The sequence below is a fragment of the Odocoileus virginianus genome, chromosome 19, assembly GCF_023699985.2.
Source record: "Odocoileus virginianus isolate 20LAN1187 ecotype Illinois chromosome 19, Ovbor_1.2, whole genome shotgun sequence".
Taxonomy (NCBI): Eukaryota; Metazoa; Chordata; class Mammalia; order Artiodactyla; family Cervidae; genus Odocoileus; species Odocoileus virginianus.
In genome coordinates this window covers 5,887,955-5,900,887 of record NC_069692.1, presented here as the reverse complement: position 1 = coordinate 5,900,887, position 12,933 = coordinate 5,887,955, and the positions used below count along the sequence as shown (strand labels likewise).

Sequence of the window (12,933 nt, the reverse complement as noted above, 5' to 3'; positions counted from 1 at the left end):
GAAACCTGTGTGAATGAGAATGGGATATATTTTTATAAATGTTGCTCACAGTGTACTATCCTTTGTTACATTCACAGCTATACTGTATCCAGAAGAAAGAACTCTAACTGAGGTTTCTCATTTTTGTTTTTGCTTGTTCCTGAATAAATGATTGTCTTGGGGTTTGTAAAGGCAAAAAAAAAAAAAAAAAAAAATCACAAAGCATTTGTACCTTTATTTTCAGAAAGTTGTGAAAGGCATGGATATAAAGTGGTTAAGGGACATTTTTATAGATTGGGTAAAATTACTTCTACTTACTGAAAAAGTTCAAATTCAGCTTCGAAATGGAATTTGGGACCACCAGTCTGTTTTCTATTAAATGGTGTTATAATGGAACAGCATAAATCTTTAGAAATAATTTTTCTTGTTAGAATGTTATTAGTCTGGAGCTAGGTATTAATACATATTTGACTGCATAATGTTCTGGAAATCTCTTCTTCATCTTAATAAATCCCTAGTCAAGAAAATCTGTATGTATTTAGTAACAAAATATGTAAGGACCGCTAGTACACCATAGGTAAGCTAAAGTAAATGAGGTTTTATTTGTTGTTATTCAGTCGCTGAGTCGTGTCCGACTCTTTGCAACCTCATAGACTACAGCATGCCAGGCTTCTCTGTCCTTCACGATCTCCCAGTGTTTGCTTAGATTCATGTCCATTGTGTTGGTGATGCTATCTAATCATCTCATCCTCTGCCACCCACTTCTCCTTTTGCCTTCAGTCTTTCCCAGCATCAGTAAAATGAGACTTTATAGTATCGGTTAATAGATACAATACAGCCATCACATTAGTAGCTTAGAGTGGTAAGATTGCAAGGCAGGAAGTAGTATGTGAGCCTAAAAGGAAATCAGGGTGAGGTCATGAAATGCCTAGAATCCTGTGTTAAGATATTGACTGTTTGGGGGTGGGGGGTGGGGGGGGGGAGATAGTTAGCTATTGAAAAGTTTGAAGCAGGGGTTTTATTAAATTTGCCTTTATAAATTTTTACTTTGAAAAGTAACATTTACCTTTTTAAAATCTGCAAAGAATGTGTGTTTCTTTTGAAAGCAACCTATTTGTGAATCCTTGATCAGGCTTCCCAGGGATGTTGACACTTTTAACAACAACTTTTAAAAACTTTAAAAGTTTTTTCCTTTTTTTTTTCTGTATGGTTTTTGCTGTTATATTTTTGTTTGTTTATTATTGCTACAAGTACAGTGCTGCAGGTTTCATAGTCTCTTCCTCCAAATCTGTCTCAGTGTCATTTTCTTGTTTTGATTTTGTGGTTGAGAGCATGATCTGATATTAAACTTTTGCTGTATAATTAGGAATAAACAGACCTTAGGGTTGAACCTTAGAAAATGTTTATTCCCAAGAAATCATTCACATACCTTTGGAATTATTGGTAGGAATACTTTAATTTTTCACTCCTTACCTAGAAGCAGTTTTACTTAAGAAGATATCTGAGAAAAAGCTGTGAGAAACCATTTATCACTCAGAAAAATTTCAACCTGACTTGTACTGTTTTCTGCTTTGTATTGTCCTTTGAATTAAAGTCTGTGGTAATATGTCTACTTCAGTGCAAGCCATCCGGGAAAACTGGTAATGTCCCTAAACACCGATTTCTTTCGGCTCAAGTTGGCAATTACCAGTGTCGACTGAACTAAGGGAAAGCCAAGTGTGATTTAAAAAGCATCTTGAACACTTGAATTTGCAAAATTTTACATTTAGCAACATATTCTTCCTTCTTCCTTTTACATTTTCAGCTTATTTTATTATTTTAGAAATAAAATTTGTGCTCTATCAGAAGTTATATGTATAATACAATTTAATAATAATTTCAGTTATACATGTTTATATATTACATATTATGTACATATTCTGTTTCTCATTTTATCGGTAATATAAACATACTACGTTTTTGGTAGATGCATAGTTTATCTTTGTTACATGTTTTTTTAATGAGTCATACTGTAATTTTAACACCTGATGGAAGGAAAACAGTGTTTGTCCACCCTCTTTTTGGTGGTAACAAGGGGGAGCTGAAGAATGATTTCAACAGTCAGTCATCTTTCTTCTGAGTGTTACTAGCCCTGTATTTAATCTTGATCGTTTTGAAAATGAAAGAGATAAATGAAAGGTGAGAGATATTTTTTGAGATCTGGTTAATAGAATATAGTAGAAAACAATGTTCATATTTTGAGGATGTCAAATGTTGGTGGCAGAAGCCCTTTTTGTCTGGCTATATCATAGAACAAAATATTAGTGGAGAATTTGTAACTTGATTTGTATAATATCTAGACTTTCACTTCTCAAATTAAGTTTCCATGTGCATGAAATCTTATTTGCTGAGCAATATAATTTTATACATAAAAATCAGAGATTTGGGGTGATTAACATTTATTCTTATGTACAACCATTTTTATGTATAAAGTTTCTGTCATTCCAAGAGCTGAATACATAATCTGTAATAGCATATAGATACTAAAACTCTGTTCACTCAGTATGTTGGGAAAGAAAGAAAATTGAAATGATAGATGTTCCAATTTAAAATTGGAGCAGTTTCTCCAATGGAAGTATTACGCACATCACAAATGCAAGCCACACATACAATTTTTTATTGCCAAAAGAAAAACAGGTAGAAAGGTGGAATTAATTTTAATAATTTTTATTTAACTCAGAATATCCAAAATATTATCATTTCTAAATATAGTTAGTATAAAACATAGTGTGTGGAATATTCTGCATTCCTTTTTTTCTTTTTCCTTTGAGTTAGGTGTTTGAAATCTGGTGTGTATTTCAGTTATGGACTCAGTTTGGATCACCCACATTTCAGTTTCCAGTAGCCACATGTGGCTAGTGACTACTGTATTGGATAGCATAGTTTCAAAGTTACTAATAGGCTTTCCTTCGTTTCTTTTTATTACTACTTCTTTTCAAATATTCATGCATGTATAGAGCTGGAATCCCAAATCAGTACACATTTACTATACCCTCTACAAAATTTCTGTCTCTTTAAATGAAACTTTATAATGTTACATTGTAAACATGTTTTCCTTGTTTACATAGTAAAATCAGGGTATCCATGGCTGGTGAAGTAGGTAAGGAAAGATTGGATTTTCTAGTTTTTCTTCATTTTTTTCCCCTCTGGAATGCATTTCCTTCTAGAAAAAATGCAGTCACCTTGGAGATTAAAGTTCACTGTTCTCAACTATGGCAAACTTCCAGATGCCTCTTTTAAAGGGCAGGTGCTCTGTATATTGAGGCCAAGGTTTAATGAACTTTGAGTAAATAATATTCAAAGTTTTTGTGAAATGTTGTGATATGTACATTTTAAAGATTTCATGTGCTTTTAATTTTTTAGGCTGGAGTCATTTATCTTGTTCTTAAATTATGCCAGATGTTTTTGATTTGAACATCACACAAAAGAAAGCCTCTGAGAAAGCATTTAGAATCACATCTGTACTGCTAAAGTGTTTTCCATTTTCAATCACTGATATGTGGGATTAAGTTCTTAATACTGACAGAGAATATTTGTGGAGAATTTTCTGTCTTATACGCATACTTCAGTTAATCCTCACAACAAAAGGGAAAATAAACCTGGAAAAGGTTTAAGTTGAATTGCCCAAGGATCTATTAAGTAGTAAATCTGAGCCCCAAATCTTCTTGCTGTCATGTTGTCGTCGTCTTTCCTGAAATAAAGATTTCTAATTAATTTAAAAAATCATACGTTTCCATATTTCAAATTATCCCAAATATCTTGGCACAGATGACTTGATTATCATGACATTTTGTATTTATTAGGCACTGTGCTAATGCTGATGGTGCCTATGTTTGAATACAGCTGACCATCTTATCTGCAAAGGTAAAAATGGTGGAGTCTGATGTTACCATCTTTTAAAACAGTGTAAAATAATTCCTTGTGAACCATGGCATATTGTTTTGCTGGATCAGAATATGTTTCTTGAACTGTCTTAAAAGATTTCAAACCTTTCTTAATAAAAACGACATGCTAAAAGCTCTAAGTAAAACCAAATATTTAAATATTGTAGAATCATTTTTTTAAAATGTTTCCTTAAAACAAAATGACTAAAGAATATTATGGATTCATTTGTGTTAGGATGAGTCGATAATTCTACATCTGATACAGCTTTCACTTTATGTTATTACTGTTTCTTTTTCAGCCCCTAGGAAACCAAGCCCTAAGGGTTCACCAAACAGAAAGAGAGTCAGAGCAGGATTTCGCTCCCAGAGCCTCAATAGGGAGCCCCTTCGGAAAGATCCTGATCTTGTTACAAAACGGGTTCTTTCTGCAAGACTGCTAAAAATCAATGAATTGCAGAATGAAGTAACTGAACTCCAGGTCAAGATAGCCGAGCTGCTAAAAGAAAATAAGGCTTTGAAAAGGCTTCAGTACAGGCAGGAGAAAGCCCTGAATAAGTTTGAAGACACAGAAAATGAAATCTCACAACTTATTGCTCGTCATAACAATGAGATTACAGCACTCAAAGACCGCTTAAGAAAATCTCAAGAGAAAGAACGGGCAACTGAAAAAAGGGTGAGAGAGACAGAAGGTGAACTGCTTAGGACAAAAGTTTCCTTACAGAAACTGAAAACGATCTCTGAAGCTAAACACCTACCTGAACGAGATGATTTAGCAAAGAAACTCTCTTCTGCAGAGTTAAAATTAGATGACACTGAGAGAAGAATTAAGGTAAAATTTCCACAGTTTCTAATTGTGCTGTTTTGTGTTATTTTTCATTGGGCATTTGATGTGCACTTTTAAGACTGCTTATTGCAGTTCAGCATTTGCTTGGAAATGAAATCTGATTGTTTTCTTTTTTTTAGTATCTTTCTGAGTAAGAGATTAGGAAAAATTTAAGATTTTATCTTTAAGAGCAAGATGTGAAAGATTGTATACATTAATGGGCCACATGCTAATAGATGTTTAATTCCCAAAATCTAAGCTATTTGGGGGAAATACACTGATTATGTGATTGTTTCTTGAAAATTGAAAATGATACTATAAGACTATAGTATATAAAACTGACATTTGGGGCCATTGTGTAAGAAATGCCACATGAATAATTTCTGTTTTTATTTCTTTGAACATTTGTGAAAGATATATTTTGGGGCAGGGTGTGCTTCTACTCCCTCAATAAGACGTGATGTGAAAAGTGGGTAGAATGATGCTGAGTTAATAGTCTGAGAATACAGCAGATCTTACAAAAATATTTTTTTCTTGAAATTAAAGGAAAAGAGTACTACCCCATGACTGTTACATGGAGAACTTATATTAGATGCTACCTGATATATATATGTGTGTGTGTGTGTGTGTATGTAAAATCTGTTTGGAAAGCAAAGGTTGGGAAAGAGTATGAGAATGATATTTGCTGTCAGAGTTCTTTGAACACGGGAAAGTCAGAACTATAAACTAGCTTTTCTGCAATGTATTAATTAGATGTTTTTAATACCTGGTATATAAATAGTACCTCAGTCTATATAATATACCAGACTCTATATACCAATGCCCTGCCTAAGAGAGTGGCTTATTAAAGAGTGTATATCAGTGGCCAGAAAAAGAACTTAGCTTATTCTCAAAAATTAGCAATCATTAACTTTTGCTTCAGTATACAGAAAATATCTTATTGCATAGGTTCCACCAGTGATCAAGTCAAACTGCAGATCAACCACATGAAAACTTTTTTTGAAGGACCATTTACCTACCTAGGTAGTAGGATGAGGGTAGGGGATGGAAGCAACTATTATCATGAATAGCTGACATTTATTTTTAAAGGGAAGTACAAAATGTGCCCATATGGATTTTAAAATTAGGAACCAAGAGCACAGAAAGTTGATTATTAACTATGGTTAAAAACAACCCACACATCTGTGTGTATTTCTGTAAAACTAGACAGAACATAGAACTGTAGCGCACACACATGTATGCACACACCCTACACACGTATACTGCAGTTCTCTCTTATAGCCTGTTATGAAGGGGGTTGTTGGAATGGTAGAGAAGGAAAGACAGAGAAGAGAGGAAAACTTGAACAAATCTGTGGATTCTGTGTTGTAGATGGAGTTGAATTATGTGGCTACTCACTTGAGAGCATGAAAATCAGTCATCTGTGATAAGTCTGTGAAAGTGAAAGTATTAATCACTTAGTCACATCCGACTGTTTGTGACCCCATGGACTGTAGCCCTCCAAGGTCTTCCTTCCATGGGATTCTCCAGGCAAGAATACTGGAGTGGGTTGCCATTTCCTCCTCCAGGGGATCTTCCTGACCCAGGGATTGAACCCACATCTCCTGTGTCTCCTGCCTTGCAGGCAGATTCTTTACCTGCTGAGCCCTCAGGGAAACTTCAGGTCTTTGAAATACTTACTGTATAGTGTTCTCAATTTCTTAGGTTTTTCTTACTGGAGTAAGAAATTTAAAAAAAAATTTTGGTGTTAATTGTATATGTACATGCAGTTAAAAAAAAATAGATCCCATATACCCTCCATCCATTTTCCCCAGTGGTAACATATAGCATAAGTAGAATATAATGTTATTGTTTGGTCACTTTTGCAACTCCATGAACTGTAGTACACCAGGCTCCTCTGTCCATGGGATTATCCTAGACGAGAATACTGGAATTGTTGTCATTTCCTTCTCCAAGGAATCTTCCTAACCCAGGGATTGAACCTGTGTCTCTTGCATTGCAGGTGGATATTCTTTACTGCTGAACCACCAGGGAAGCACATAGACAAATATAATATTATAATCAGGAAATTGGGAGTGATATATTGATACAGCTCATCCACCTTATTCAGATTTAACCAGTTTTACATGGACTCATTTGTGTTTGAGTGTGTATGTGTGTGTATTTAGTTCTGTGCAGTTTTATCACATGCAGATTCATGTGGCCATCACTATGGTCAAGGTGCAGAACAGTTCCATCACAGGCTCCCCTGTGTTACCAACTTTTATAGGCATAGTTACCTTCCTGCTTTCCCTAGCACTCTGACCTGTGGCATCCACTGATCTGTTGACCATTTCTTTAATTTTGTTATTTTAAGAGTGTAATATAAACAGAATCTTCTAGTATTTTAAGGTTGGCAGATTGCATTTTTTTCCCTTGAGCTCCATCAGAGTTGTTGCATGTATCAATAGTTTGTTCCTTTTTTATTCTCAAGTAGTATTCCATGACATGAATATACAAGAATGTTATGGTATATCCTGTTGAAGGACATTTGGGTTGTTTCCAGTTTTAGTTATTAACTAATGAAGCTACTGGCTTCTCTGGTGGCTCGGACTGTAAAGAATCTGCCTGCAATTCAGGAGATCTGGGTTGGAAGATCTCCTTGAGAAGGGAATGGCAACCCAATCCAGTATTCTTGCTTGGAGAAGTCCATGGACAGAGGAGCCTGTCCTGAGCAGGCTGCAGTCCTTGGGTCTATGGCCATTCATGAACAGGTTTTTGTGTGAACATTAGTTTTCATTTCTCTGGGTTATATGAATAAAAGTTCACTTGATGAATTGTTTGATAAGCACATTTGGTTTTGTAAGAAACTGCCGTTTTCTTTTGTAAAGCGGTACACCAGGTTACGTTTTACCAGCAGTGTATCAGTGATTCACTTCCTCCACATCCTTGGCAGCGTTTCGTGTTACCACTGTTTAAAATTCTAGCCATTCCTGAGGAAGCAACGCTTCTGTGTCAGGTCAACATGGCGGGCCGGCCAGCTGTTTCAGCATCAAGCAGGTGGCTGGAGGGTATTCGAAAATGGTATTACAACGTTGCCGGGTTCAATAAACTGGGCTTAATGCGAGATGACACAATACGTGAGAATGACGATGTAAAAGAAGCAATAAGAAGGCTTCCTGAGAAACTTTATATAACGACAGAGTGTTTCGCATTAAGAGAGCACTGGACCTCAGCATGAGGCAGCAGATCCTGCCTAAAGAGCAGTGGACAAAATATGAGGAGGATAAATTCTACCTTGAACCATATCTGAAAGAGGTTATTCGGGAAAGAAAAGAGAGAGAATGGGCAAAGAAGTAATTTAGTGGTCTAAATCTGTGGGTACAGCTGTTCTCAAGTATTTTTATGAAGCTGGTTAAACCTGAAATGTACAATGTAGAACTATCTGGGCTGTAAATGTATTACTTTAAATAAATACCATAATTATTGTTGGAAAAAAAATAAAATTCTAGCCATTCCTACAGCTATGTAGCAGTATCTCTTAGTTTTAACTTAATATTATTCCTAATGGCTTATGAGTTGAACATCTTTTTAAATGCTTATTTGCCATTAGTAGATCCTGTTCATTTGTTTGTTTTTTGCCTATATTTCTAATTGTTTGTGCTTTTACTGTTGATTTTTTGATAGTTCTTTATATGTAATAGATACAGGTTCTTCATCCGATACATGGTTTGCAAATATTTTCTCACTGTGTAGCTTGTCTTTTCATCCTCTTACAGAGTCTTTCAGAGAGTTTTAAAATTTTGATGTGGTCCAGTTTGTCAGATTTTTCTTTCATGGATTGTGCTTTTTGGTGTCAGGTCTAAGAATTCTTTGCCTATCCCTGTCACCCTTTGCCTGTAGCCGTAAAGATTTTCTACTATATTTTATCCAAAAGCTTTACAGTTTTATGTTTTACTTTAAAGTTCATGATTCACATTGAGTTGATTTTTATATAAGTTGTGAGGTTTAGGTTGAGATCATTTCTATTTTGTTTTCCCTGCCTATGTAGTACCCAGTTGTTCTACTACTATTTGTTGAAAAGGCTATTCTTCCTTCCTTGAATTTGGCACCTTTGTCCAAAATCAGTTGGGCATATTTTTGTGGGTCTATTCTGGATTCTTTAGTCTCTTCTTCTGATGTATATGTCTTTTCCTCTGCTGACACCACATTCTTTTCATTATAGACTACGCCGTAAACCTTATATATATGATTATGGTAGAGTGATTCCACTCATGCTTTGTTTTAAAAGTTTTAGCTAATTTAACTACTCTCAGTAGTTGTTTTGTTTCATGCCTCATTCAGTTTTTCACATTTTACGTAATCTTTTTTCTTCCCAGCTCAGTACCACTGACTGTAAGGGTAAGGGAGGAGTCTAAGAACTATTGTGGTGTTTCATTTTGCAAATAAACTAAAATCAGAGAAAGTCCTGAGTGTCCCTTGAATTTGCAGTAAAATCCTTGTAGTGCTGACTTTAAGTTTTGTGCTATTCTTTGCTAAGGATGACTGGTGTTTTTTGTTTTTGTTTGGTATAGCCTAGTAGCTCAGATGGTAAAGCATCTACCTGCAATGCAGGAAATCTGGGTTCAATCCCTGGGTCGGGAAGATCCTCTGGAAGGAAATTGGAACCCACTCCAGTATTCTTGCCTGGAGAGTTCCATGGACCAAGGACCCTGGCAGGCTACACAGTCCATGGAGTCTCAAAGAATCAGAAATGACTGAGCTACTAACACATAGCATTTTAAGAGTCCTTATGCTGGAATTTGTGACAGGCAGGTTTGTTTGTTTGTTTGTAGATTGCCTCATCCTGGAAGGGATATTAAGCCACAATTCTTATTCCCCTTGTGTTATATTTTCTTTTTATGGGAGGAAAAAGAAAGCATTCTTCAAGGTTATCTCTGAATAGTTGAGCTGTGAAAAACTTATCTCTGCACCCTCTATAGGTTGATTACAGGTTTATTTTGTTAGTTGATGAAAATGACAGAATGCATAGTCTAAGTAACTTTAGAGTACAGTGGCTTAGAAGTAGATAGATGGTTAGACAGAACCAAAAAAAGTATGAGTCGGGACAGTCACCCATGGCAGTTGCTTCTTGACAGCCTTGTGTGATGTGATCTGCTGGGTCCTAGGCCATATGTATACTTGGGATAAAGAGCTGCTTGAACAGGGCTAAATTTGTTAAATTTAAAATTGGTTAAATTTGAACTCTGTCCAAAAGGGCAGATAGCTAAATCAGGCTGCATGTTTATTTCTTTATTTACAGTCGGCTTTATACCTTCATTTTGACTTTTACTTCAGTAAGATTGTTGAATAGAGTCCTGTCAAAGTATCAGCCCCATTTAAGTATATTTATTTTCATATTAATAGTTATATACATATTATTAATATTTAAAACTGCAACAAACTGTAAAAAGCTGCAAAAAAAAACCTGTTAAGGTGCTAACATTTGTGGCAGTAAAATATTAATAGTTATATAATGCAGCAATTCTCAAAGGTTTTGTTTTCAAGACCCTTTTATACCCTTAAAAATTATTGCACACCCCCCAATACCACAGGATTTTTGTTTATGTGGGTATATCTATTGATATTTACCATATTAGAAATTAAAATTGAGAACATTTAATATTTCTTAATTTATTTAAAATTAATGAAAACTTACTGCATGGTATCATAAAATCTTTTAATGAAAAACATCCATTCTCTAAACCAAAATAAATTGGGACAAGAGTGGCATCATTTTATATGTTCACAAATTTCTTCAGTGTTAGGCTTAACAGAGGACAGCTGGGTCCTCATAGCTGCTTCCTCATTCAGTCTGCTTCGATATGTTGTTGGGGTTGATAAATACAAGAAAATTCAGCCTCACACAGATGTCTATAGGAGTTAGAAAATAGAGAAATATTTAAAAGCTTTTCAGATAACTGCATATTCTTTGATACTATATCAAAACTTAGTAAGTGGTGTTCACAAAGGTTTGTTGCAATGTGGAATCTAAAATCATATCAAAGAACTTTTTATACTCTATCACATTAAAATCCCTTGGTTTTCTCCTTTGAATGAATGTTTTATCCATGAATGGTTTTGTATTACCATACATTACTTATTTGGAAAATGTTTGTCATTTGGAAAATGTTCATTTGTTGCATTAAGCAATAAATGTTGACGTTTCATTCGTTATGTCGTATCACATGTTATATAGCGTTTTGAAAACTCTACCATACATTCATGATGGTGAATGAAAATAGCAAGCAATATTGTATCATAAAGTAGTTCTGACCTTGCAGACTCATGAAGCGTCTCAGATCTTGAGGGTCCCTGCATCACTCTTTGAGAATCACTGATTGAATATCAGTGGTTCATTGTTATCAGCTTCATTAGCAGTTTCCCCAGTTTGCAGTTTCTATTAATGACTGCCCAACTGCACCGTTGTTCACTGGGCCTGGAGCTGGCCTCCAGTAGGGGCTAAAGACACCAGTTCTCTCCCATCCCTTGTAAGAAAGACTTACAGTGGAGGTTGCTTTCTTGATCTAAGGATGTGGTAGAGATGAGTCAGAGCCACGAACAACTCTGTCATAAAGCAAATACCGTGAGTTGCTAGCTATTGTAAGTATCCTTAATCACTAAATGGGAAATTATCTACTAAGCTTTATGAAAAGATCATAAGTGTAATAGCATGTACATAATTATTAGAAACACTGAAGTAAGCTGTAGGGCACACATTTTTAATACATTAAAAAATCCAGCTCTGTTTTAACATTAAATTGGCACAGAGTGAATAACCTTGTCAGAAAAATATAATGAAACTATTAAGTAGGCTTTTTCTCCCTTTTAAGAAATTTCTAAAGATTTGGGGAAATAATTTGAGTAGCCTGAATATCATAGAGCTCTCAAAGAAAATTTGAATAGACTTCTTTCTCTTTTGTTAGTTTTCGTTATGAGAAACTGGCATTCAGATTCCTTTCACCCGAAGTCTGCCTTCAAGTTGCTATTTGTTTCTTGTTGATAAAAAAAAAATAATATTGTCCTTCACTGGAAATCAGTTTCAGAAGAAAGAATCGATTCAGCCTTGTCTTCCCTACCCTTCCTAGTTTATTCAGAATGAGAACTGAGCTGTGCAGTGTTGGCCAGGTAGATTCCGGTTTCTGAATCTTTCCCTGCCATACCTTATTTGAGGCTCGGTCTCTGCTCTAAACGTTTTTCTGCTCTTTTACTTCCCCGCTCCTCCCCTCACCCCCTGAAAGTCAAACCCAGAAGTCATGTTTGCCTCACCTACCTGCTTTGTGTCTTAATAAAAGAATGAAGTTAACTAAGACAGAGTAGTAGAAGTCAAACCAGGAGTTCAGCTCGACTCTTCCCCTGCTCTGATGCTGTGAGCCCTCTTAATGCTCGGACTTCGGTTGCTTCATTTGTGGAATTAAATGAAATGATTCTGAGGCCACTCTCAGGTCTGAAATCTGATGAGTCTAAATCATATTTTTAAACTTTTCATGTGTCAAAAGGTTTTAGTATGGTAAACCATATTTATTTAAAAAATTATCCTTATGTCTATTACTGAATGTTGCAGACATGAAAGATTTCAAATGTTGAAAAAGGGGACTGATTATAAAATAAATATTTATTGAGATCCTATTAATTTTTTATTGCAGAATAATTTAAGAAATTGGCTAGATTTTATTTACAAATTTCTTTTCTATCATTTTTGGTAGAGATTTACAATGAAATTTTAAGATCTGTGATTGAAGGGCCAAGTTTAAACCATTGCAGAGAGTAAATTTTGTAGTGTTCTTAAAAACTGCCCATTTAGATAGAACAATTATTACAGAAATTTCAAGTTAATATTTAAAATCATAACTTTCTTCTGAAAAAAAAATAGAAGCACTAAAAAAGGCCTGCAAGTTCAAATAATACAGAGAGGTGTGTAATGAAACACCAGTGTCCCGTCTGTGCTGTCCTTTGTGACCCTTTTCCCAAGAAGTAATCTCTGTTAAGAAATCATCTCTCCATGCACATGGTTATATGTGTGTATATTTTTTTACCCTCCTACTACAAGTAAAGGTGTACCATACACATTGCTTCATGTTTTTTTCACTTAAAATACATTTTGGTGCTCTTTACATACCCTTGTGAATATACGTGTAATATATATATGTGTGTACACTCACATACACAATCACATATATTAAATCTGCC

General features: G+C 35.1%; 1 protein-coding gene and 1 pseudogene across 2 annotated transcripts in view; both read left to right on the top strand.

Moving 5' to 3' along the window:
* The window catches only part of LCA5 (lebercilin LCA5), a 64,542-nt gene that overhangs the window by 15,244 nt on the left and 36,365 nt on the right, over positions 1-12,933 (top strand). For both annotated transcript variants that reach the window (XM_020899216.2, XM_020899207.2), the window contains exon 3: positions 4,202-4,731. In XM_020899216.2, coding sequence (XP_020754875.2) covers positions 4,202-4,731 — 530 coding nt within the window. The remainder of the gene's footprint in view (positions 1-4,201; positions 4,732-12,933) is intronic.
* Positions 7,549-10,920, top strand: LOC139029682 (cytochrome b-c1 complex subunit 7 pseudogene; annotated as a pseudogene).